Below are 27,181 nucleotides of genomic sequence, written 5' to 3'. Positions count from 1 at the left end.
CTGAATTCAGTCTCATCAGACTCAATAATGCGCAGGCTGGGTGTTTTCAAGAAAGGCTAAGGTAACTGGGCTGAGTTAGGTGCCCAGATCTTAATAAATGTTAAGGTTTTCCATTTCTAACTTCTTTAGTGTCCTTTGACATTGTGAGCTATACTTGCAAATCAGTCAGGCACTTGGTTTATTATTGCTCAGGAGTGATCTTGTGATTATACTAATCATGTTGATTTTAGGAGCTGAAATGCCAGGGATCTAGATAAGAATATGTATGCTAGGTTGCTTTAATAAACATTCCTCTTTATTTTAATGCATTAACTATAGGCATGTCCCATTAGGGAATGCAATTCTTTTCACTTTTGCAGAGTCACAGTGACTATGATTGCGAAGCATGGTGGAATGGTAGATAGATCTAATATAAACACCAGTTCTATGACCATCACAGTGTCTTGTGCAACTCAGAGGCTAAATGAGTTTAAAAAAAAAAACAACAAACAAACAAAAATCAAAGAACAATTTGAGAAAATATAAGCTCTACTTTCTTATGTTGTGTGTGCAAGAAGAGTGTAACTTAGGAATACTTGACTCCAGCTTTTCTTATTCTGTAGGTCTTTTTAAAACTGAATGCTTATGTGAAACAGTACTATTGAGGCAAGCAGACTGGATTGTGTAAAAAGGTAGTGGGCCAGAGCCTACAGGAATTATGTTTCTTAATAGTTTTCTCCCTGTCTTGAAAGTTTGCTAGGTGTGTGGTGTCAGCATACAAAACATTGACCTCTGGCTAACTGTTAATCAGATGCTTGTGTTTCTGGTAAGTCTTTGAAAGAGTCATATAGGGTCAAGAGTTGTACTCCACAGACTGAGCTCCTTGGCAGAGGGGAGGGGAAAATTAAGCACCTAAAAAGAAAATTATAGCAAGAACAGTGGAACTGAAATAGAGTACAGAATATTGTACACTGTCTAAAAGCCAGCTTAGCATCTATGTGAAATACTCATCTAGTTCCTTGCCTTCTCCCCTAAGGACAGACCTACTGGGCTAAACCCTCTCAACTAAACCTGACACAGGTTTCAGTCTTAATTACCATTCCTCTTCACTCTGAATCCTTCCAGGCTGCAACAAGCTACTTCCCAGGCTGTGCTTCACTCACCCTGGACCAAATTTGACGTAACTGAGGTAGATACCTTCCAAAGGCAATTTTCTTGGTGGAAATGCAGCTACAAACAAGCCTTGGTCTGATCCAAGCTACCTCACTTATTTTAGTCTCAGGAGACTAGACTGAAAATCACCACTGCTTTTTGTTCCTAGCTAAAATCAATAATTTCTAGCAAAGCTAGCTGAAGTCCCATTCCACTAAATTCCTGCTAGTCACTGATTGCTCTCAGTGACATACTGTCACATCAAACTCCACATATATTTCACTTAAGTAATCTAAAAGAAATATCCAGTCAAGTTAGAGGCAGGATGAGTATTCAGATGGGTGAGTTCTTTTGATATTAAAACAGTTAAAAATATTACAAAGTCATAAAGAAAGACACCTTTCAGTGATGACTGCTCTTGGTTTTATTTTACGGTAGAATATAAATGAAAATACAGAAGTTCCTTTGCCTTTAGTTGTCTAGAATTGTCAGTAAATGTAGATAGCTCCATTTTTAACGGTCTTTCCCACCAGTATGAGCTGCAGTTGCTCAGCAGCGCTGAGAATCATGTTGTGAATGTTGCAAACAAATAGCTGGTGAAACACTGGGTCAGTACATCTGCCACAGTCAGATGGCAAACTGGCAATAATACTCAGTACACAGGGCTCCTGATTCACAGCTGCAGAATTACAGCTGATTTAATGGAGATAGTTCCCAGAGTATTTTTAAATATTCTTTACTTAACACTTCAGGGTAAATCAAACATTGGCAGAACTTTGAGGCTGTATTCAGAAAAACAAAACCACAAAAAAAAAACAGAAAAAAAACCCCCACAACTAAAAAACTAACAGTTTTGTTGCTGGCTCAACAGAAAATGTACTGCTCTAGAGATGAATAGATTTCAGCAGCTTGTTGACTCTGTAGAGCCTTTTTTGGAGATTAAATCCAGCAATAATTAAAGCATAATGCAAACACATTAGCCCACATCAATTAATTTGCAAAAGCAATTTGAAAGATGACCAAAAAAGACTCAAAGGTGTATAGATATATATTTCAACATATATTTCCATTAAATCAGAAAAGAGGCCCATGTTCATAGACCACAGAGTTTTTATGAAGCTTCTATTTATTACAGTATCATTTTAAATTGTGAAAATCTTAAGCACCTAGAAGTAAAATGAAAATATGTACTTCATGGCTCAAAAAGCAGGAAATGGTTGTAATTCTTGAGAGAAGAAACACATTTGCCAATGTATTTGGATGTGTTTCTTAGAAAGGTATGCCTTTATGAAATAGTCTTGCCAACAGACCTGCAACTTCAAATGAGTACCTTTGATTTCTGCCCATTATAAAAAATTAACATTTGTATTGATATGTTTTAGACTTGAATTCAGCCTAGCCTATATTATGTGTAAACTGTTATTTTATACATTGAACCAATTTAGCCCAGTGGTTCATATTAGGAAGTGGTTTATGCCTAACGGAATCATATTAATTTCAATGGGACTGTGGAGCTGTAAAGCACAATATTTTGTCCAAATTACTGAGCTCTCTAAATATACAGTGCCAGTTTTGAAGGAGACATTTTTTTATTTATAAAAGTATGATAAACACAGTAATAGGACTTCTATTAAAGCCTAACTCAACAAGCTACCATAATGAATGCTTGAAGAAGCATACAGAGCCTTAGATCTGCTGCATTTTATCACTCTTTTTTTTCACTTGAATCATACATTAAAATGCATTTATAAACTATATTAACATGAGTAGGAAGTTAACATAGCAAAAATCAGTGTGAGCTCTCATGAAAAGGAGGGGGAAGGTATTTGTTTTAAATTAAACTAATTTCAATCACACTCATTGCCTCACAATTTTCACTCTCTCCCATTCACATATCCACATACTTCCAGGCACTGGAGTGTGTATATCTGGGTGACCAGGCTTGGATCATTTTACGTGTGATCTGGAGCACAAAGAACACAGATCCAGTCCTAGCAATGTCTCTTGGTTTCTTTTTCATTGGTGAACACAAAATAGTTTGGCTTCAGGGATTGTACTTTTGAGGAGTCACTGACTATTATAATGTGGCTTTTTGCCTCAGAATCTTGCCCATTTCACCATTCATAGAGTTCTTATAGGGAAAAAAAAACATGTTTATATATGGGGATCTGCAGATTCTGTATAGTCACATATACATTCATGATTGGACTTGGAGCGTTCAAAGAAATTTGTAAATCCTGGACTCCTACACAATCTCAACTGTATAGCTCACACAGAATCAGAGTAATGAAAACACAGCACAATTTTGTGGAATTCACTGCATAATGCATTTTCCAGAAATCGACAGAATACAAGTGGAGTGTTGTGATTAAGAATTAAGTCAATGAGACCCTAAGCCTGTCCTTTTCTTCTCCTGCACTGAGTCAGTAGCTGGGCTAAATAAAATACTCTGGTTTTATCATTTCAGACAACCCAAAACAAAGCAGCCGTGTCCCAGTGTTCATTAAGGTTTTGGATGTAAATGACAATGCTCCAGAGTTTGCCATGTTTTATGAGACCTTCGTCTGTGAAAATGCAAAGGCAGAACAGGTGTGTTGTTTGCTTGTACTAAGAAAATATTCTAAACTAATTGAGTTTTGCTACTACTCTTGAATCATTCATCAAGAGTTACACTTAACATGGCATCAAACCGTTGGGTTTGCAAAATTAAACCAAACAGTGGCTGCACAGTTTCTGATTTCACTTAGTATTCTTGCAACTGATGTGACAGTATGTTTTACACTGTTGTTTTCTCTACTGTACCTCGTTATCCCTGATACATTTTCATTCTGTATTGCTCTGCTCTGTTCAGGCACCTTCAATGTCTCCTTCAAACACAGTTTCAGGTCCAAAACTGTTACAGGTCCTGTCTGTGATATATTTCCTACCAAATAACTCTCACTCTTCCAGTCCTATCACTAAATGGTTCAAAGTAGCAGATAATTTGAAAGATTCAGCCAAACAATTCCTGTTAAATGAGATTTGGATAGATAAATACACTATCAGCTTGGACTATCTCACCTTTCATCTCTATTGCTTATCACATGAAAAGGCTTTCTACCCATCTGGAGTGGAATCAACCCAAGCTGCTCTTGAACTCAACATGATTTTCCTGCCAACTTTCAAACTCATTATGTTATTGGCTGATGGTACAGGATACAATATCATGGTGATCCTAAACAACATTGGCAGCACATGGATCACTTTTTTTAAGCTCACCATAGCAGCATCAGCTGCCTTAAAGCAGAATTAAAAAATGAATATAAGATTGCTTTCCAGTCCTAAAATACACAAATAAGTGTTAAGGTCTACTGACTTTGAAGATAATTTTGTTCTTATTCTTTCAGCTGATACAAACATTAAGTGCTGTTGATAAAGATGACTCTTACAGTGGACATCATTTTTCATTCTCCTTAGCGCCTGAGGCAGCCAGCAGCTCAAACTTTACACTACAGGACAACAGAGGTGAATTTCTTGGCAGACTTTTCTTTGCTATGTCTTTTTTTTTTTTTTTCCAGTTTTCAGATGAAGATTTAACGTGTGCATTGTGTTTCCAGACAACACAGCAGGGATTTTCACCCGAAGAAACAGATATAACCGGCATGAAATGAGTACCTACTTCTTACCAGTGGTAATATCAGACAATGACTACCCTATCCAGAGCAGCACTGAAACGGTGACTATTCGAGTATGTGCTTGTGACCATCGAGGAAAGATGCTGTCCTGTAATGCAGAAGCCTTGATTCATCCTACTGGTCTTAGCACTGGGGCTCTTATTGCCATTCTACTCTGTATTATCATATTACTCGGTAAGTAGCTCAGAGGCATTTTGTTCCTTTCATGGTTATTTTGTAATACTGCAAGTGATTATACCAAGGCTAGGGCAAGAGCAAAGCAAATATATCCTTGTCTTATCTTGCATGTATATTATTGTATTTCCTCCTCTGAGGGCTGCTACAGATATGGTGTATAGACCATACCTTATTTAATCTTATTTATCTAAAAGTTAGCAATGTCCAAGCAAGAGGAGGCAGCTGGGTTCCACCCTCTGGTAAATGGAAAGAGATGGGCACCAGTAGAGGGATGTTCATGCCGTCTACTTATTGGTATGTGAGGTGAACCAGACTAATGACCATCTGCAGGTATCTTTCTGTTTGCCATAGAACTCCAGAAAACTTAACTTCCCATGTCTTCACTGAGGAGAAACAAGTCTCAGTGATTCTATTATGCAGGAAAAAAGAGTGCTGAAATAAGGTGGCTATTAAAGCACTCTCACAAAAGCTCCAGACTCCTCCCTTTCAGGCCCCTGTGAAAATTTAGAGATTGGATCCTGAGTGTGGAGGGCATACAGATCTCTGGCTACAGCACTCACAGGTGGTCAACCTGTGTTTCTTTTATAAAAATAAGGATACAGTTTGCAAGATCTCTCACATTCCTCTAATTCAGGTTTCAACCGTCTTGTACAGCAGAGACAATCAATCCCTTGGCCAGTAGCCATAAGCTATTCATCCAAAGAGAACTGTAAAATACAACACAGGCAATTCTCAGGGAGGTATTATTAGTCAGCTTTAGTACCTGGCCAGGAAAGAAGGGAGTCAGACCAATTTTATAACAGTTGGGTCAAGCAGGGGAGAAAATGTTTCTTCAGTGATTCCACTTCTGTCTACCATACTCATATCTTTCTCAAACATGTTCATCACCACTGCAGAATCATCCTGATCTCCACTATTAAAAAAAATTTCTCTCTTCAGTGATGAGTCAAAGGCCAGCTGTGATTCTCAGACTTTTACAATATAGACATGTCTTGCCCAAATAAGCACTATCCCATTTGCAGAAAAGATTCCCACAGTAACAATCTTACCCTAAATTTGCCATTAAATTCACTTTTCAAAACATGGTATCATTCATTGCCTCTAAGGTCTGAGCTCACTTTGTATCAAGTTCCTTACCAGAAAAAGAAATCTAATGCTGCAGATAGTCTCTCACTCGTTAGTACAACTGTGCTCATTAATATCAATCTGACATTAAACGATTTCCTGTTTTATGTCAATCGAAAATAATTGATTCTGTGTGCTAAGCAGCACTTTATGTCAATTACTGCTCACGCCACCATGCACCATAAGCAGATTTTCAATTAACTCAGCTATATAATTTTCTATTTTCAGGCTGGTTGCAGAGCTTGCATGTGCAACAACTACTGAGTGAAAAACAATACTCTAGGCAGGCCCGAACCACTACCTAAGGTTCAGTAGCAACAAAAAGTGCCTGAAAATTGCTAGGTTTATTTGCAGTTTGAGTAATCTGGAGGCCTCAGATACTGCTAAACAGTGATGTGCTAATAAAGGTGATGTACTTTAACATATAATTTCTAATGTAGGGGTTTTTCTGTCTGCAAGTTCAGCAGAAAATAAGAATACCCAAGCATGAGAGATGTGACGTAATTATCATAACATTTTTTTTGCTAATGAGATACTTCAGCAATCCTTCCTCTTAAAATCTGTCATTCCTAGGCTTTCTCAGAATATTCCACCAGTCACTATTCTGGAAGCCCATTAAAAATCAATGCTGTGTTTTGCTGTTTCTCCAGAGGTTTCTCCAGCCATCTCTGCTCTTTCACATAGACCTTTCCCCAGTCCTCCCACATAGTGCCACAGCTTTAAGCCCTTGAGGAGGAGGATTCTCTCTCACTGAATTTTTGCACAGCAGCACAAAGAAGCATCACTCACATTAGTGTCTTAATGTAACACTATAAGTAAACCCTCATTATTAGGGTGAAAGCCTAAAGCTTTCACCATCTGAACTAGCCCTCCTAATTCCTTCAAGTTTCATGGCCTAACTTATTCCCTTTCAACTCATATTAAAGGATGTTCTCCCTTACTCACAGTCTTCTTGGGACCCCTCTATAGTCAATGGAGAAAAGGAGTATGAGACTCTTCTACAGCATGCTTGAGTACATCTATGGAGAGCACCTCACTCTAAGCAATCCTGCTCGGGAGTCCATCATTTAAAGAAAATAAAATAATAATAATCAGCTTTTTGTTTGTAAACGGAAACTAAGAAGGAAAAGTTCTGGGTTAAAAAATTTTTGGGGGTTGTCCTTGGTCCTTGGCATTGACCTTAACAGGGTTACAAATGAGAGAGTGCCAAGAAGAGATTCTGTAACAGTTACTGTGCTTTGACTCACCATTTTAGAAACACATTAAAGATAATTTTGATCTACCTTATCATCTCATATCAATGAGTTTAGGCATTTTCTGATTTGCTTTGTTTTGCTATGAAAGAACTATAACAACAGCAAGATGTGTCTTCCTGGAATCTGTACAGCAGAGCTGAAATACTGGGCACTGTGGACCTCAGACTACCACAACAACACTGAAAGTAGTAATACAAACCTGCTTCTTGCTGCTGTTAATTTGTAAATATTCAGCCATTTACCATCTTAAGATGGAATCCACTGAAGAAATCTGAAATTACTTTAAAAGAAAAAAAGCAATGTAGTTTATCCTCGTCCACCCCATCTCCACTTCTCGAGCAGTATGGGGGATCATTATTAGATAAAAAATATTTAAATTTGGATCACAGCCTTGGAAAGAGCTACTGCCCTCCAAATAAATTAAAAATGTATGCGTATACACATGCACACACTTCAGAATGAAAGGCATAAAATACCTGTTTGAGAAATCTCATGCCTTTTGCAGATTGAAAAGTATTATTACTGTATCTCGTAAGTCTAAGATTTAAGCCATGTACTTGCATTGCTAACCTTTTATCATAGCCTAGTAGATACTAGGCTTGCCCATAGCAAAAGCTGCATCTCATCCCAGGGGTTGATAAGTAACATCTGATGTTACTTACTTTGGGGAAAGTGCTTCTTCCTCCCCAACTCACATGAAACTAGTTCTGTTCTTCAGGCAATAAAACTGCTGTATGACTGGGTAAAAATGTGCCTCCTGACAAAAAGTCACTCCACTTGGCTTCTTACAAGCTTGACATCTCCTTTCTTCCAGTGCGCATCTATGCCGTTTCGTCTCCCAAGATAGACCACAGGCAGAGCAATCACAGTCTGAAAACCCGAAGTGCACGTTTGTAGTTTTGCAAAACATCTTTTACAACTTTGAATTTGAGCAGAGATGCAACATTTGTTCTGGGTTTTAACAGAGTTAGAGATTAACCTTCACCTTTCTCTTCCCCTGTTATTTTTGTTTCCAGTTACAGTGGTGCTGTTTGCAGCGCTGAGACGGCAACGGAAAAAAGAGCCTTTGATTATTTCCAAAGAAGACATCAGAGACAACATTGTCAGTTATAACGATGAAGGTGGTGGAGAGGAAGACACCCAGGCGTTTGATATCGGCACGCTGAGGAATCCCGAAGCCATAGACGATAATAAATTACGCAGAGACATTGTGCCAGAAACACTTTTTATCCCACGGCGGACTGCAACGAGAGATAATACTGATGTGAGAGATTTCATTAACCAAAGGTTAAAGGAAAATGATACAGATCCAGCGGCACCTCCGTATGACTCGTTAGCAACCTATGCGTATGAAGGTAATGGTTCCGTGGCTGAGTCCCTCAGCTCCCTGGAGTCAGTGACTACAGACGGAGACCAGGACTATGATTACCTCAGTGACTGGGGGCCTCGGTTTAAAAAGCTGGCAGATATGTATGGCGCAATGGACAGTGATAAAGACTCTTAATATGTTGCCTTTTTCTTTTTTTTCCTGGTTTTGTTTCCCTTCCTTATTTTCAGAAACAGCATTGAGATATGTGAAGTGGCTATTTCTTTCTGTTTCTCCACAGCTGTGTGAAAGGGTTCTCTGCTCTACCCGTCCAAATTGTCTAATGACTGCAATCTGTGTGGATCAGCCGTCAGAATACTTTTTCTAGTATCATTTTATGAGCTTCCAAGAGGCAAAATTCTCATTTTTAGTGCATCCAGTTTACCAAGCCAATTTTACAGGCACGGCAGTAGTTGAGGTGAAAAAAAACAGATCAGATGGGGAGCAATACTTTTACTTGTTCTGCTTATATTGTAAATTGGAGTCTATTACTGTTTAAGCTCACTTGCTCTTTTTACTTGTATCCAGACTATTCAGCTCAAACAACCGCTCTGTCGATTGTGTATTGCACATCCCAATGTAATGAGGTACCCTAGTTTACCCTGTGTATTATAGTCAAAAGTAGTGGTGATGGAATGAAGGTTTATCATACAAGTAGAGTAAGCTGAGAAAAAACATCAAACATGCATTTTACTCATGAGGAGGGCAGAAAAGCCTAACGGTGATTTAAACCCACATGTTTTTCTAGAACTCACCATTGCCCCCAACACATTGAATCATACTAACTCACACATATATATAGTTCATTGACTACTATGTATATATTCTTCTGACCTAGCATTGCTGGAGAGATGTGCGTGCATGCATGTGTGTGGTCAGTAGCCCCAATATTGAATTCTTAGACTGTTTCCCAGTTCTAACCCAGGCTTGCTTTTGCTATGGGGAAAATAATCTATTCCAACTCCAGATTAGATCACTACTTGGAGGAAGGAACACATCATTGCTGTGTTTTTCTTCATACATCTTTGGTTGGCTTTCACCTGCACATCAGTTCAGTGATGGCCACTGCACTGGGGATGTGGGAGTCAGGCTTTTCATGTCCATCTACTTCTGCCTATTTTCATGTGCAGCAGGGTAGGAATAGCCTCAAGGTGACCACCACCCACTGGGGCAAAAGAAAGAACTGCAAAGGAAGAGTGCTTTTTTTGTCCTGACTTTCACTTCCTGGATGCCCAGGGTGGCTTCCCAACTGGCTCTGCCCAGTTTTGCTATCTGTAAAATGGGAAAATAATGCCTACCTCATCAGGATGTTGCAAGAATTATACAAGTCATTTGCAAAATCCTTCACAGGTGGAAAAGGCTGGCATTCTGCTGGAGGAAGTAGTTGCTCATGCTTTTGGGTGGTTTTCTTTTTTTTTTTTTCCCCTCCAAATTCAAACCCTGAGTGCACAAGTAAGAATCAATTGTCATTCTAGTGGCCTGAAAAGTAGGATTCAAAACTAACTTTTCTAAAAATAAACTTCTTATCCAGGGTTGACAAAGACTTCACCAAAAGGTAAAATATTAATCATAAATCTCCCTGTGTGTTTATCTGCTGTGCCAAGCTAAGTAATTTTTGTCTGGGATGGGGTGTGAGGAGATGACATCATCTTAGGCCAAAACAATATTCTTTACAGCTTATCTACCACACAGTATTTGTATTGGTTTGGTATGCAGTTGCTGCTCTTCAAATCCAGCCATCTAGGAGCGGCTATCTGGAGAAAACCCTAAGGGGATGCCATGGGACACATCCAACACCAGGAGCTAAAAGCCACCTTGTGTTGCAAAGAAGAGACATAGTCCATGGTACTGTACCAAGAAAAAAAAGGATTTTTAAATGTTTTTTGTTTTTTTAAAGATCTCATACATAATTAAACTCATTTACTTCATTTTGAAACAGTATTTAAAGCCAGAATTACAGACGTGTATCTGTTTTCCCCCTCCCCTGAATCTTAAAGTGAATCTGTTTGAAAACTAAGCAGCAGCTCCAGTTTTCTCTAAAAACAGAGAAGGGAAAAAAGTTAAAAACCAGAAAATTAAGAGGGATTAAAAATTAATCCCTGGAGTTAGTTACTCCTAGAGAGTTAAGTAAAGAGAACAGCAAGATCTCCAAGTATTAGAGTGTTACAAGCATGATGACATAATTTCAGAGAAGAGGACAAGCCAATGGCTTACAGATGGTCAGCATGATAGATTAGATGGGTTTTTTAAGTGGAGGAGTCCAGAGTTTCCAAGGGACCTGAGCCTCCCATTTCCTTGATGGAGGCTTCTCATGGTGCTTCTGTCCATCAGAGCAAGGTGCCCAACTCCATCACTTAGTGGGGCTAAGCTTGTTGCACCTGTCACAGCTACAATGGTATAACTGGGCCCTTACTACGTCCTCATCCTCCTGAGGCCCCCTCACTAATTTGAGATGATAAAAGCCTTTCAAAAAGTCTAGCCTCTCATGGCTTCCTTGAAATCAGAGCATTTAGGAGGCAACCTGTCCAAAACCTGGTTCTGGCACACAGAAGGAATCATCTGGATTTCAGATACATGAAGGAGCAGCAGTCTTTCAGTCTGCCCTCCTCATGCAATTCATGGGGCAACATACTCCATGAGCATACCAGGCTCAGAGTCCAGTTGGAAACCCAGTGCAAACAAGTCAACTGTCCCTTCTTCAACACCCAAATTGAGCGGGGACAGATCTGTGTTCAGCAGGCATAGCAGAGGTGGCTGTGGAATCACATCCCCAGCTCAGAGAGAAGAGGGAGTCACCATTGCTTGACTGCGGACAGACCCTACATCCTGAAAGGGCTGGGCCACCCTGCAGGTCAACGTGCATCAGTCACTCTTTGAGGTGGAATAAGAAGACAGGACAATCACTGATCTCCTTGTAACTACTTTCCTATATTTGTACAGTGATTTTGTCTGATTTAATGATTGTTATTAGCAGTCCAAGCACAAGCCTTGGGTTTTTTTCTTTTAGTTGAAAGCTGGTTTTATCTTGTCCATTGAGTGACACAGTAAATAGGAGCGGCTACTTGTGCCCGTTGTGTAAATATATTATATAAAAAATTGTGTTATGTCACCACAAATGTGGTGCCTGAATAGCAAATTGATTCTTCTCAGAAAACTCAAGGCAAACTTGCACCAAATTATTATTTATGCATCTAGGTTTTAAGATCTATTTTTTCTTGCAAATTGGGCAGATTTAGAATCTCTGACACAGGAAGAATTCAAATCTGTTTTTTCTTCTTGCTTGGCAGTATCATACAGTGCAAATTACAAAAGCATTACTGCATATTAAATATTAGAAGTGCCATATTGCAGTGAAAACAAAACTTTGCAGTAGTATTTTTTTGCACTTCGTTGCATGCTCGTGCCCTAAATGACAGAAATGAATAGTTAACAATGCTTTCCCACAATGCTAGAACTGGCATTTATAGACAAACAAGTGTTAGACTACAGGCTGTGAGGTGAGTTTCCAGGCTGTTTTAAGCCTGCTCTTCTTAAAACCACACCTGTTTGAGCAGGAGAAATATTATTAGGTATTTTAGCTATTCCGGGTAGAGATGAGCGATGCAGTTGACTTTTAGTTTGGAAAAGCATCAGATCTAACAGTAGGGAACATACTAAAAGATACCAAGGAATTCAGTGGAGTTAGCATGAAAGAGGGGCATGTTTACATGGGAGACTTCTCCAGCCTTGCTACTGCAGAACATCTTTACCCTTGAAATCGAGTAAGGTTTCTAGTATAGCTCTTTCATCCCAGTTCCCAAAACAGTCACTTTACTCCAGGAGAATATTTTTTTACTCCAGAAGAATTATTATTTCAGGTTAAAACCAACTCTTATCCCACAACTGCACCAGTTTTGGGAGAGACAGCAGCACATGCCTCCAGTGCAGTTGTGCCAGGACCTGTCTGTGTAAACAAGCACTTGGAAGAGAGCTAAAGCAGAAACTGGCAGTGAGCTCTGGAAAAGGGAATATGGGGGTTTCTGCAGGGATCTACTGACAGTTCCAAAGGACTGGAATATATTAACAAACCTGACAGAGATGCATATAACTATGAGAAAAATAAGTTGTCTTTGTTTTTAAGCAATTGCTGGTAAAAAAAAAAAGTTGCTGAGAAAGATTCTGAGTAGAGGAAGAACATTCCACCTATATGAATACCAACATTTTCTAAATGTTTCTTAAGAAACAGACATATGTTTTCTGACATTTCTGATTTTGTTAGTTGTCAGGTCTTACTTCATTCTTCAGACAGGTATTTTCTAGCTGTTAGGAGTGGGAGAGGCAGCCTTCAAATGATCCAGTTTTGGAAATAGCAGGCTACATTAAAAAGTGCAACATTTAAATTTCTCTGTCACAAATCAACAACAACAACAACAAAATCCCACTAAAACCAACTAACTGTAGTACCTGTAGTCTCTGTATCTGTAGTACCATAAAAAGCAGTAGTACCATAAGTAGCAGGATGGTCATAAAGAAGTAAAGCAGGAAGAAACGGCTTTGGCAATGTGTGTCTGCACATGTACAGTATGAATAAAAAGAATGAAATAATGAACACTGGAAGCTGGCCATATGTCAAAACCAGACTCCTCCACGTTAAGCAGAGCCAGCAGTGCACAGTCACTTCTAGCACTTTCAAGTTTCCTACAGCAGCCAGGGGGAGATTCGCATGGGTGGGAAGAAAAACATCTTTTTCAGACCAAGCAAACTAGACCCAGTTCTCTAGGAAACAAAGTCCCTTTGCCATGTTTATTACTGAAAGTGTTAAATTTCTGCAGCAGATCTATCCTGATGGCCTTCTGCAGGATGAACTATGGACAGTGATTCTGAGCAGGTAACTCTGAACACCACCGTGTTAGCTTTTCCTGCCACCATCTGTTTTAAATCTCACCAGCTTTCCTTTGGCTATAAATACTAATGAAATGTTTCAGAAGACCACTGTCCCAACTGGATGCTGCCATTCCCTGTTTGTGTTTCAATTTCTGTTAATTTGTTTCAATTAACACTTCATTCTGGGCTCCCTTGTCAAATGAGAGCTGACAAATTAACAGTCATTATGCTACTTCCAATGAGTATGGACTATGTCTTAAGTTGTGAAAGGCAGGGTTTTTTCCAACCCCTCTAGACCTGTGAAACAGTAGCCTCCTCAAATAAACGTCAAAGCCACGAAGTTTTTTTTCTATTTTCAGTTAAGTCTTTGGAAAAATCTTGTTTTCTTAGAGATTGCTTCTGTACTTAAAAAGGAAGAACAAAAGCATATAAAAAGTCTACAGCCACATGCGAGGCTTCAGAAGAAGAGGATAAAACACAGCAGCCAATGCCATGTTTTAGTAACAGTGGTTTTATTTAGGCACAGCTGAAACAATCTTGATCCTACCCATCATTTTGCAATATTACACTTTTCAGACCAGACCTGCCTTTGTCATACGCTAAACGCTTTCCCAAACAGTTCATAAAATTCAACAGTAGATATCAAAAAGCCATGGCTAGGGTTGCAGGTAGTATGGGAGTCAGAGAATTGGGAGTTTCAGGAAGAACAGAAAGTGAATTGGACAAGGAGGTAATCAGTCATATATAAGGTGGTCCCATGGCACTTAAAGGCCACAAAGCTGTCATACTATGTGGAGTCACTGGATATCAAAGGTATTTTTACAGAACGTGCTCTTATGTTTTCTGCATGTGTCTTCTGCTTTCTTTAAAGAAAAAAAAAAAAAGGAGCTGCTAACCGCTAACTTAGAATTTCTCCTTCCACTAAGTTAATTTGACAAACAAGGCATAAGTCCTCCATATAGAGAAATCTTTTCCACTCCCACGGGCTTTTGACCTTTCCTATGAAACTGCACTATTTATGTAAATATACCTGGAGACACTTTCTATAAGCTTTTAGTTTTCTATGATCTATTATTTTAGTGTTTATTAAAGAAACAAATGTATAGAATTATTAAGCATTCAGGTGAATACAACAAAGAAAAACATTGCAAACACAATTGTTCTGATTTTGACACAAAGACTCTTGAGAATCACTGTACTGTTTCAATTGTCATTATTTGCATTGCTTTGAAAAATTAAACTTAAAAGAAAGGCCTTATAATAAATGCTATGTGCATCTTAAGTGTTACTGAGCAAAATCAACCTGGCAAACTCCTATTGCAATTTGTGATTTTTAAACCCTCAAAATAAATTCTTTTTAGCATTGATTTTTTTTTTTTTTTTTTTTAATTAAAAATACTTCCAAGCATACATTGTAACTGATGCCACCACCTGAGAAGATTTACTTGCTGGCATCCTACAACCACAGAGTCTCTCATGATATCATCCCCTGGCTGTGCCAAGAGAGCCTCAGCATTGGATGGATCTGGTCACTGCTCAGCACAGAGGGACATCTGCAGGTGGTAAGATTTTTGTCACCCAAGAGATTTACACCTAGAAGCTTCCCTGTGTTGCAAAGGGACCCATGCTGGAATGATTCGTGGATGGGCTATTTGTTATGGTCAGATGGCAAGTGTGCACTCTCTTATATTTCCTGTTCACTGTATTGGCTTCTGTTTTGGGGGTGTGGGAAAGGGGGAATTCAAATTTAAAGATTAACGAGAAACCAATTTGAACAACAATTTCTCACAGACAGAGCGAATTTGCCTTTTTGCAAATTGATTTTTGTAACAAGTTATTTATATGATACTACTTAATAAATTGTTTTTTCTAACTTGGTGGGTTTTTCTGCTAATTATATCAATCTATGGTTTGTATTTACAATGTTATTATAACAATAAGCCTTCAAAAAGATTCTGCAATCATTTTAAGACACAGGGGTAAATGCCATTTGAAAGTGTCTGGCTTGCAGCATACTGTTAGAGCAGTAGAATCACCATTCTGTGCTCAGTGAGGCCTCCTAAAAGAGCAATATAACTTCAGAAGGCATCATTTAGTGATGCTTACTGCATGAAAGAACTGAAGACATTTTGTAATTTATGAGAGGACTTAGCCTAAACATCCACCTGCAGTCTTTGTTGTTCCTCCAGAATAAAACTTCTGCAAAAATAGCCCAAGGAACAAGGTTTTTTAGTCACTCATTATTAGATCATAAGGCTACAGAGGTTGGACTGGATACCTTACAAGCCTTTTCCAACCTGAATGATTCTATGATAAATATATTAGTTTACACAGTAGACATAAGTGTTTATTTTTAATTATCTCATTATCTGAACACCAAATGACAGAAACTAAGCACTGAACTGTGCAGGGAGGATGTATCTACCTCTCCTCCACACCCTCCAGTAAGGACACTTTCTCCAAGTGCCAGTAGAGAGGCTGCAGTGACACCAGTCCCGCCGCTCTGTTACTTTTTGCATTGGAGCAGCCCTGCAAGATTTCACAAAATATCAGCTCAGACTTTTTACTTTCTAAACATAAACAGTAGCAGCAACAGGAATCCTGGTTGCTCACCTACTGAGAGGTGGTCCAGGCTCTGCAACCTTACACGTGTACTGAAGCTCTGAGTGCCAGAAGAAAAGCCCAACCACTCTCACTTACACGACAGAGGAATCTGCTGTGTTTCTTCTTTGATTTACTGTATCAAAGAGCACCTCAATCACAAAGAAAGGTCAACTAAAAGCTAGCGTCACAGCCAGAAAGTTTATTTGATTTCCAGACATTAATCTACCAGGTTTATGTATGTAAAACAACTCCTCCTCAACAAGCAGAACAGAAGCTACAACCCCCCCCAGTTCTCATCTTTCATTAATACTACCAAACTCATCACAAAGACAAGTTAACCAGACAAGCAATCAAAGCTTACGATCTCCTACTTTAAAAAGTTTAACCAGTTCTTGTTGAATTTCAAGAACAGCTCAAATGAGGAAACCAAAAAAAAGAGCAATACCTTTAACTGATGGTTTAATACTTACATAAACACTGCAGGAATGATCAATCAAGTGAATGGTCCTCCTCATTTTAATCTCAGGTAATGTTACTTTTGATGCTGCAAATGAAATCCAGGTATGCTGGGTATAGTACAAACATTTTAAAACAAAAAACATATTCTTACCCAAAGCCTTTCCTCTTTCTTAACAGCAGTAGTAAGCACAGGCAGCTATCTAGCAAAGATCCACACCTTACATTTTCTTCTCTCCAAACTGATCACACTAATAGGTTCTCAGCATCTATTTGTCCCTACATAAGATCCCCAAGCACCTCTGTTCCTCCAATTAGAAAATGTAATTCCACTTTCCTTATTCCCCACAAATCAGAAAGCAAGCATGAACACTGTCAGAAGTCCTCAGTCACTACTTATTTCAGAATAATTCTAGTACTCAGTATGCATTTTTTTTAACCTTGGCAAACCGCAGAGTACACAAAGCCATGTCTGGTTTTACTGGCTATGGAGATACTCATGGTCCAAAGGACTTTATGATGTTGTGTCTTCTTGTCTCTCTCCCGTCTGGCTTGCCAATAATGTCGTGGTTTGGGCCCAACACTACAACAAACCAACAGCCCCATGGCCGCTCACTCAACTCACACACACACTGGGATGAGAAGGTCAAAGGCCAAGTAGGATCTCATGAATCGAGAAAAAAAAGGCCAAGGAGGATTCTTCATCAAATAAGGTCCAAGGCAAAACAGACTCAACTTGGGGAAAAATAATAATCTAATTTCACACTAATCAAATGCACACAGAACACAGACAACACAAGGAGCAGGGCTTGCATAAGTTACCCCCACCCCTCCCTTCTTCCTGGGCCCAAATTCCTTTGTTCCTAGTTCTCGCAGCTCCTTCCTCCTCAGGAAGAAGGATTCCCTACAGTCCTTCCCTGCTTCCCCATGGGGTCCCTCCCATGGGACAGAGTCCTCCACCGACCTCTCCTTCATGAGTCCTTCCCACAAGGTCCAGAGCTGCTCCAGCCTGGGCTTCCCACAGAGTCAGGGGCTGCTTCAGGAACAGTCACCTCCTCTGGCACCGGGGTCTTCCAAAGCTGCGTAATCAAGAGTCCACTGGCAGCAAAACCTCTGGCCACAAAATCCAAGTTCACCCCTCCTGGTGCCTTCAGGGAATGTTCCACCACGTTCCTCCATGAGTGCAGGGGGACAGCTGCCATCTCGCCATGGGTTGCAAGGAAACTTCTGCTGGGGCACCTTCTTCCTCACCAACCACCAGCACCACTCTGCCTCTCCAGCTCAGCTCTTCTTCCTTAAGTGCTCCTCTGCTCAGGTGTTATATCAGTTCTTTCGTATGTTAATCACAGAGGTGCATCTGTTGTCCCTCTAATGGCTCCTTGGCTGGGTTTGAAGCAGGGGGAGCTTCTCAGCTTCTTACAGGAGCCACTCCTGGGGCCGTTCACCGGCTAAACCAAACCAGCACAGATGTACCTTAATTTATTTAAGCAGAAAAGAAAAAATTACTAGGATCAGGGGAATTGAGTCAGAAAGACTATATATGCCAGGGAATATGCTGCCTTCAATCCTTCAAAAGGCTATAAGGTGCTTCCTCCTTTACAAACAAAAACCAAAGAAAAAAACAAAAACAAACCAAACCAAAACACCACCAAAACACCACCACAATAACAAAAAAAACCCTTTAAAAACCCTCAAACAAACAAGAATTACCTGTATACAGCTCTTTTTGTACTTCCTGCTGGAAATTCCCCTTTCTTAACTTGGAACTTAGCTGGCTGTCTACTCATGCATGCATCTAAATTAATAAACAAATTAATAAATCCCCTCCTGATTGCTTTTACATGCTTTTCTAAACATCTGCTTCTACCTACATTGTTAGACAAAGCTGCTCTTCTGCAGCTCAGCTGGGGAACTTATTTCACTCTCTCAGGATGCAATCGGGTATTCCACGTCAATTATCTTAATTAGAAGCAAGCTTAACCCATTTCCCAATTACAGCTCCAGCTTATTAGAACTAACAATCTCTCAAACCTCCTTTAATAAAATAAAATAAACCCCAAAACGCCCCCAAAGAACAAACTTAAACTTTGGTAACAAGGCATTGAAAAGAGGACTGAATAAAAGACCTCTGGCAAGTGAAAGAGTGAGGAAGCTGGTGTAGGGTGAGAAAGAGATGGTGAGTGTCCCACTGGATCAGTCTTTGACTCAGCATTCTGATATACCTTCTTACTGTTAGCTCACAGAGGATGCACTCTTCACCCTGTTATTCATTTCAGGTACATTTCTCCTCCATGTACCAAGGTATCCCTGTCAGAAGCAAAAAAAACAGAGCTAGGTGCATTTTTTTAATTATTCCCCCCCACACACTGCTGAACACTTTGATAGCCCAACTTTTTATAGTTAAAGTATGGAGAAAGGTTCTCTCTGGCTCCTCTTTCTCACACCAATCCTAGACTTTATCACTTATGTTCAGATGGATATGAACCTAATACCTGTTACCAAAGACAAAAAGTCTAAAGGGATAAAAAGAATCCAGTAACAAGAGGACCAAGCCACTGCTCCAAATTATGGCTGGGTTAACCATGCCTCTTCACATGGCCTTTGTTCTCTTCCTTATCCATTTTTTTGGTCACAGTTTCAAATGCATCAAATCTAGAGTTTCCTGTATCAGACACATTCCTTATTACATATCTGTGAAGAAAAGAGATTTCAGTCTTTCTACTTGGCTTCCCGTGGATGCCACCGGCTTTTTGAGAGGCACCCACTTTTTATGCACACAGTGGATACTAGTCAAAGAAGTTATGCATAGAAATTATTCCATGTGTTCTACTATCTACTTGCACAGAGCACAAGATAAATGGACAAAATATTTGGCCCACAAAGTTATAATATTCTGCACAAGTACAGCATCTGCCAGATACTGATTCAATAATGAATGTTCCCCATTGCCAAGTTTGCATCTTCAGAAATAGTAACTGTGATGCTATTTTGATTTTATTGATTTCTGGCTTTGTCAAAATTTCTCCAAACAATTATTGCAGGTTTTTTTTAGTAACAAAGAAAAGTCAAAACTATACTTTGAGATTCACCATTCTAATATCTTGGTATTTAATCAACTTATAATATTGAATACAAATGCCTTGGAGACAAGAGATTGGCACTGATCTTTAGAGCAACTACTTCATACAACTCTTTATTGTGGAAAGAGCCCTTCAAATGTTTTGATACAAAATATCCCCCTGGCCCATGGGCTTGCTCATTTGTGCAGACAGAATTTTATCATTGATTCTGGCAGGAGTGAAATGGTACTCCTGAAGGACAATGTACGTTAACTGTCTGATGACCAGCATGAGGTGCAGCAGAAGACAAAGGGATTCAGTATATATATGTTGCTCCTGAGAACTATGAAATAAAAGAACCACATGAGAACAAATATCTCTGGCAGGAGGATCATAATATATAAAACACTGTGCCAACACTTCAGAATTTGATTTTATTCCCCCTTAACAATTACCTTGCAAAACACTGAGGAAAAAAACCAAACACGCCCTCATTGTAAATCAGCTGAGATAACATCAAATCCTGTCAGCTGTCTCTCTTCTCTCTCTCAATCCCTCTCCACTGGAAGGTCATGTCCCTGCTGCAGGCACTGCTTGCTTTGTGCCAGTTCTGGCCACCCTTTCTGCATACCCAGCCTCTAGACCCACTGGACCAAAGCTGAACTGCAAAGTTCTCTTTCATTCAGCTCTTGCATGTCCTTTCTTTTATCCTCTGGATAGCCTACAGACATCCATAAACATTTACACTAAATGCTAACTACATACATGTAAAGCTGTTATGCTAATGGTTACTCAGCCTTATCATCTTACTCCATCTTTTCTTTTGAAACCCTGCCAGGTACCTAGCCGATACTCTGGTTTACCACCCCTAAGAATGTGAATGGTCTATTCATGTTTCACTGAGGCATATAGTTCTTTAATCATTGATAAAGTGCAAAAGTCTTTTTTCTGTATGTGCAGTCCTGCCAGCACACATCCCTGTCATCATTGGAGCTAGTATTCTTGCGAACTGAGGAAATGCAAACTCCAGAAGATATTTTGGTTACTCAAGGGAAAAGGCTTTCTACTTAGACTGCCTTCCCACTGCCCAATCTCACAGAGACAGCAGTGAGTTAGAGGCCACCAGCACTCCTTCTAGGCTCCTTAGCAAATAAGGCACATTTTTTATTTGTTGTGAGGAGTGTTGAGTATAGAAAAGGAAGATACAAATATTATTCCTCCAACACTGAAAGGGATGGGAAAATAGCATTAGGAAGCCCTTTTTTCCCATGAGAACACTGGCCAGCTAGTATTGTCTTCCTATCCCCACATCACCTCAGGAGCAGTGATGGAGAAGAAAGACGAGTCTGTCTATGTTTGGCTCATCTGAGGACAAAAGGGGTTCACACTGCAGGAAATGTAAAGGAGTGCTGAGGGTCAGCTGGAGAAATGTTGCTCCTGACACAAATATAACTTGGACTTTCATAAAAGTTCAGTGGACATATTTACATTTCTCCTATAAACCTGAACTGTGACTATTGCAGGCATACAAGACAATCAAGGAGAACTCAGAAGTCCAAAGGCTGCTCCAAAAAACTATAGAATTTGTTTCTAGAACTTCATGGAGGCTCAGAAACCGAAGCCGAATTTTTTTGAATTTTAGAATTATTCAGTCTGCCAGTTCACTGTAAATAAAGGCTTTAGTCCTGGTGGCACCAATCCTGCCCTATTTTCTTTAAGTCTGGGACAAGGTTTAAAACTCTAATCAGTCTGAACTATTATTTGAAAAAAATCCTTCCACACTTGTGAGGACATGATGATATGCTGCAGGTATGAGAGTTTATACTCATGACAAATTAATCACACATACTCTTAGGCACTCTGTTCCAGTCCTCAAAACCTCTGCTGCTTAACTGCATTAGATTTCTCATCTGTTTGCTGTGGCTACTTCAAGTAAGTTATGATAAAATCAGAATAAGAATACTTAGACATAGAGGCTTTGGCAAGAACTCGCAAACGTGAATATACTCTAGACCACATTCATTAACACAATTAATGCCATATTCACAAACTTACTCCATTTCAGCTACAACACTCATTTATTTGAAATTGGCTTCATACAAATGTACTGGTGTATCCCTCTGCATCCCTCTGCAATAAATGGCAAAATTATGGCCTGTTCAATTTCCTATGACATCCTGGGTTAATGCAATACCCTCCTTAGTTGCCAGCGGTTCTGCACCTGTAGGAGGATGCTTGTTGAATCGCTGTTCCTTGCCATGTCCTGGTTTTATGAAGTTAGCTTTGTTCTGCTGTAGAGTAATCATATTTAGGTTGCACTGGGCTGCACAGTTTAAATTAATAAATGACACTTCAACATATATTGGTTGTAAAAAGTCTTGGAGTTAGTTTGTTTAGAAGAAAAAAAGAAGTGAAGGAAATAAAGTCCCCAGTCTCCTATTACAGTGTGTAGACAGACAGCTGCAACTGTGCAGAGTGACAGATCAAGCCAAGGAATAATTTACTTGACTATAAAAGAAGAAAAAATTATAATGTTAACAAAAACTTAGTGTTACTGAAACCTTTATAGCCTCATCATACAAGTTATTCTGGACCTGAACAGCCTAAAAATCACATGTGTATGTGTTTACACAATCATGTTTTTTTTGTGTCACAGATAATTCAGACTCAATAATCATCTTCTCAAAATGTATTTTTGTCAAGAAAAAAAAATCAAACTTCTTGTGTTTTCTTACATTTACTTCTATATGTGCTAGAAGAAATGAGTTTGCCAGGCATAAAGACACAATTTATAACTCAGACTTGTTGATAATTCTATGGAGAATTTGTATGAATTTGTATTTTGAGCTTCTTTAGCTCTGGCTAAGCTGAAAGACGTGATTCATAATGTATAATAGTAATTTATTTTTTAAATTATTTTAAATACTCTGAAAGAAAAAAATAATCAGGGAAGCATTGTCAGTCTTTTTAACTAGAGTGGCACAAGTAGTATCTTTAGAATGTGGTGCCTATTGTACTTAAGCCTTGAGCTTAAGTTAACACAATGCTCCTTCAAATTCCCCCATCTAAAAGAAAGGTGATTTTCTTTATTCAAACCTCTTGAACTAAGAAAGGAAGGGAGAGGAGATAGATACAGCTCTCTGTAGTTCTGCTTAGATGTGGAGATTAATCATAAAGTGCAGCGCTGGTTTTAAACGTTTCAAAATGTAAAACAGAGATGCATTTAGACCTGCCTCGTAACTGAACCATTCTTGTTAAAACTTTGAGAAATGAATTCCTGGCTCCGCTTCTTTTTACTGAGAAAGAAAACATAGTGGCCTTCTGGGGCAAGATCTTTAAAGATTTTCAATGAGATTTATGCGGCAGAAAGAGCTCTCAGAGACAAATCGATATGACTAAGTACAGCACTCTCATACAATCACGCTGATCAGGAAAACTGGCTGCATCATCACAGGGCTGTCATTCTCTCACTTGCATTATGTGAGATTGCCTCAGGTTTCTCACAACATTGAAACCAAACCCTTTGGTTGACAGCAGCCAGTGACAACAGGGGGTTCAGGCCAAAAGAAATGTATCTTCTCAAACTCCTGGCTTGCAACACACATTTCTTTTTCTGACAGATTAAAGGTTCCCATTCCCTGGCACTGTACTGCCAGTACAGGAACGTTCTTAGACTGCAACTGTCCCTCAATTAGATAATCTTTTGAAACAAATAAGAGGCTAGAGATTGCAAAGAAAAGTATAATCTTGCACTTTTTATACATCTGACCTATTTCTTTATTTGGGGATATTTTTAATCAGTCTATTTGCCAATAATGGAAAGACAATGCCTCATTTCGAATTGCTAATCAAGATGTTTTTGATTATCAGTTCTTTACTCTCTTGTCACCAGATGAACTGATTGCATGGTGTCTTTTTGCCTGGCTTCTACTTTGTATTAATTTTCACTGCACAGTCCCTTAGCAGCACCCTGGTTTTGTTTTGCTGCTGTTAGGTATTTTCAGGTTGCTACTGCTGAGGAACTAGTAAAGGCAGGGCTCTGTTCTTCCCAGCACTACACAGAGAAAATGGCAGCTCACACCCCAGCATATTTACCAAGAATGGGTAGATGTTAAAAGGAATTCAGGTGTAAACCAGTAAAATCAGGAAACTAAGGGTTAGGACCTCAGCCTGCCTAGTTACTTCTGAAAATTCTGTTAGGCATCTATCTACATGCAAGTCAATATGCTTAAATATAGCTGTAAACCTGGCCTGGCCTTTCTTAAATGAAAATGCATCCAAAGCAGGAGATCCATTCATGCATTTTAATTGCAGATCACAGACATCCCTGCTTGTTCAAACACATGCACCAGACTCACATATGTACCACAAGTCTTACTGAACCTGTCCAAGTCTGGGCAGCTTGCAAGTAAGAACTGCACCACTGAGAATTTAAAGAGATGGGAAAATAAAGTTCTACATGAAAAAAATTGAAGGTTATAGATTTTTTTTTTTTTTTTGCATAACTGTGGCAGCTCCCTTAGCAATACAAGAGGTTTGCTGCTGATTGATATTAAAAGCACTTACCAGTGTGATTAAAAATATAACATTCAGGGTTTTTTTTTAAGATCACTTGTAAAATCAGTCAAAATGATTAGCTGTTCTAGGTGATAAAAAGAGATGGGGAGCATAAAAATTAGGGAAAGAGAAGAAAAAAGAAAGGAACAGAAAAAATTTGAGACAGGGGAAAAGAGAAAACTCAGAGGAAAATGAACACAGCCTGTAAATATCTTCAAGGTAGCAATGTAAATGAAGGAAGGAAATTACTCCAAATCTCAAAAGAAAACCGAAAAAGAGGTAATGGCCATAAGCACAGGAAGGAAAAGTTTAGGCTAAACATGAGCAAAACTCTAAGAGTAATTAGACTAGTGAAAAACTCAAAGGTAGCTGAGGTGCAATTAATGCACATTTTTAAGAACATCAAACCAAGAGTAAAAAGATGAAGAGAGCAGATCTGTAAAACATAAGTTTTGAGAGGAAACAAAGAAGAAAGTCTTCCCTGGCACCCTGTCCATGATTTTTCTCCACAATGGCCTGATCAACTTCAGATTGGCACAGTGTTCAAATTCTGTTACTTGCAACATACCTGTTTTCTCATTACACCTACTTGTTTGCAATTTTTGTTTCTTTTGTGACAGGTGACATCAGTGCTATTCTTTTCTTTTTTTCTTATTTGACTTCTCATCAGTCATACTTAAGTCACTGCATCTCCTCAGCTCATCATCTTGTTCCCTTTTCATTCATCTCCTTCAATCAAGATATAGACACAGATGGTTTTTTTGCAGTGAGCGCTGATTTGACTGTATGTTCCTTCAGTTGCAATTGCCTCAAGCATTTTGAATTCTATCATGTTTCAAGAGAGCCTTTAGCTGTTCAGGTGTATGTAAGTGGTGACTGTTAAAAGCTGTGCAAATGGCTGACCCTTGTTCAACATGGGGTGGCTTTTCAATAGGTCTTTTCTTTCAAGAGAAATCTATGTTTCACTAAGTACATTATGATTGAATACCAAGCACAGATGTTGTTTCATCAGCAGTATCTCATTTATATTTGAAAACCTGTAAATTCATGCTTTTAAAGCCTCAGGTACTTGCATGCCAAGGTTTTCTTTCAAAGTTCAAATTTCAGCTCAAAATAAATGCTTATTAAAGTCAAGGGAAGGACCCTATTAACTCAGATGAGTTTAGAATGTGACCTTATACTTCTATTCAAGCTTAAGTAACCCAGAACATAACTTTGCCTTTTGGATCCTGAACCATGCAGTCAGTACAATAGCTTCCACTTCTGTTATCACAGATGCCAGAGAGTATTCTAATCAAACGGTCTGTTTTAAGTCCTCGTACAACTCTCCGTACCTTTGTATGCAAGTGCTCAAAAACCCATCTGTAAGTCTGCTCATTTGCACTTCCAATACAAGAAGGTAAAAAAGTGCTGTTTTCTGCTTTTGTAGATGAGCAATTAACTATCAGTTAAAAAAGAGTTGGACGCCTACATAACCTTGATGACCTGTGCCCAAAGGATTTTTGTGGTGTCCCAGTAATCATTAAGCTTTTCCCGGAAATAGCACTTGAGCCCAAGTTTCTCAGCATGTGGCCATAATGCAGGGAAAGCTGCAGGGAGCCCCAGCACTGCTTATGGATGCAAGGGCAGGCCCATGTAGCACTAAAAATCTCATGCCAGTCCAGGGCCACTGATGGGAGGCAAAGAGGAGAGAAAGGAAAGAAAAGGTTCATAGTCCCTTAACATTTTTCTCCTAATTTTGCCATTCTAAAGTTGCCCTTGCTGGGGTTAATTGTGGGGGTTAATATGGTGATAGGCACTTTATGAATATAATATATGCATGCCAGTACTGGAGGAACAAAGCTGATTGCAATTCTTACTCCTCTCCCATGTGTTCCACAGCAGTGACCGGACCTTGGGATGTAACCTCTGTAAATGCTCTCTCATTACCTTCCTACTAATAAGTCTAATTTCAATTATAAGGTATGTTATCTGGGGATTTTATATGATTTAAGACATTAAAAATAAATCCTCTAGACATTTGAAAATATTCTCACCTGGGAAGAACATCCTCACATTTGCACATAAGGGGATGGTTGAAGGAGTCATTTGGGTATAAAGAAGCATCCTTCTCACAGATCTGACTATGTGAAGCATTACGGAGGCTCTGCCCTTGCTGGCTCAGTTTGAGCACTTGTGCCTCATTACAGCTAAATGTCACAAATGTTTAAAGCCTAGATTCAACTCACCTAACTATGGGCACTGGTCTAATCACAAAGATAAAATAGCTGTCGCTCTTTGGTTCTCAGTCAAGAGTGGGTGATTCATCCTACCTACCTACACCATGAACTGGTCTCTGGAGGTGTTGCTTTCTCTCTCCACTTATCATAGCAGGGTCCTAGGGGCCATAGTCATGACTGCAGTCTTTACTTTTTGGTAGGATGCATTTCAACCTTACAGTTTAGTATGGTAGATGAACTTCTGAGGACATCTCGAGTACTGGGCATCTTCTCTTTCTATAGATGCAACCTACTAAATTCTAACTTCAGACATGGTCCTTAGAAGTATGTTGTGCCAGCTTGTGCTTTCCTTTACTGCTCTGTGTGCAGTAGGTTCATGTAAGCTGAAGACAAATGATACTGAAAAATCATCCTAAAGCAGCAGAAGCTAAATCAGTACACTTCCTTCAATATGTTAGCTAAGGCACTTAAAAAAACAGAGGCTATTCTTTTCAAGGATCAATGAGGATTAAAGTTCTCAAAGTGCCATGCCAGAAGTCAAAAGAGGAGCTTTCAATCTCTGTTTACTGGAACCTCTTCTGATGGGGTGGCTCCTCCAGACTTGCCTTCCCTACATATGCCTCCTTGTTCAGAAAAATTGCTGAACAAAAGAAACCAAGTTAAGGTGAACATATTGAGTTGTATTACAAGTTTT

At 39.2% G+C, this 27,181-nt stretch overlaps 1 protein-coding gene across 1 annotated transcript in view; it reads left to right on the top strand.

The window, feature by feature from the left end:
* The window catches only part of CDH6 (cadherin 6), a 109,807-nt gene extending 94,303 nt beyond the window's left edge, over positions 1 to 15,504 (top strand). The window contains exons 9-12 of the mRNA XM_051611468.1: positions 3,599 to 3,720; positions 4,518 to 4,635; positions 4,728 to 4,979; positions 8,380 to 15,504. Of these exons, the coding sequence (XP_051467428.1) occupies positions 3,599 to 3,720; positions 4,518 to 4,635; positions 4,728 to 4,979; positions 8,380 to 8,867 (980 nt within the window). The 3' untranslated portion in view covers positions 8,868 to 15,504. The remainder of the gene's footprint in view (positions 1 to 3,598; positions 3,721 to 4,517; positions 4,636 to 4,727; positions 4,980 to 8,379) is intronic.
* Positions 15,505 to 27,181: the final 11,677 nt, after the last annotated feature.

Source organism: Apus apus, chromosome 2, assembly GCF_020740795.1.
Source record: "Apus apus isolate bApuApu2 chromosome 2, bApuApu2.pri.cur, whole genome shotgun sequence".
NCBI classification, from domain to species: domain Eukaryota; kingdom Metazoa; phylum Chordata; class Aves; order Apodiformes; family Apodidae; genus Apus; species Apus apus.
This window is presented reverse-complemented; position numbering and strand designations above follow the sequence as displayed.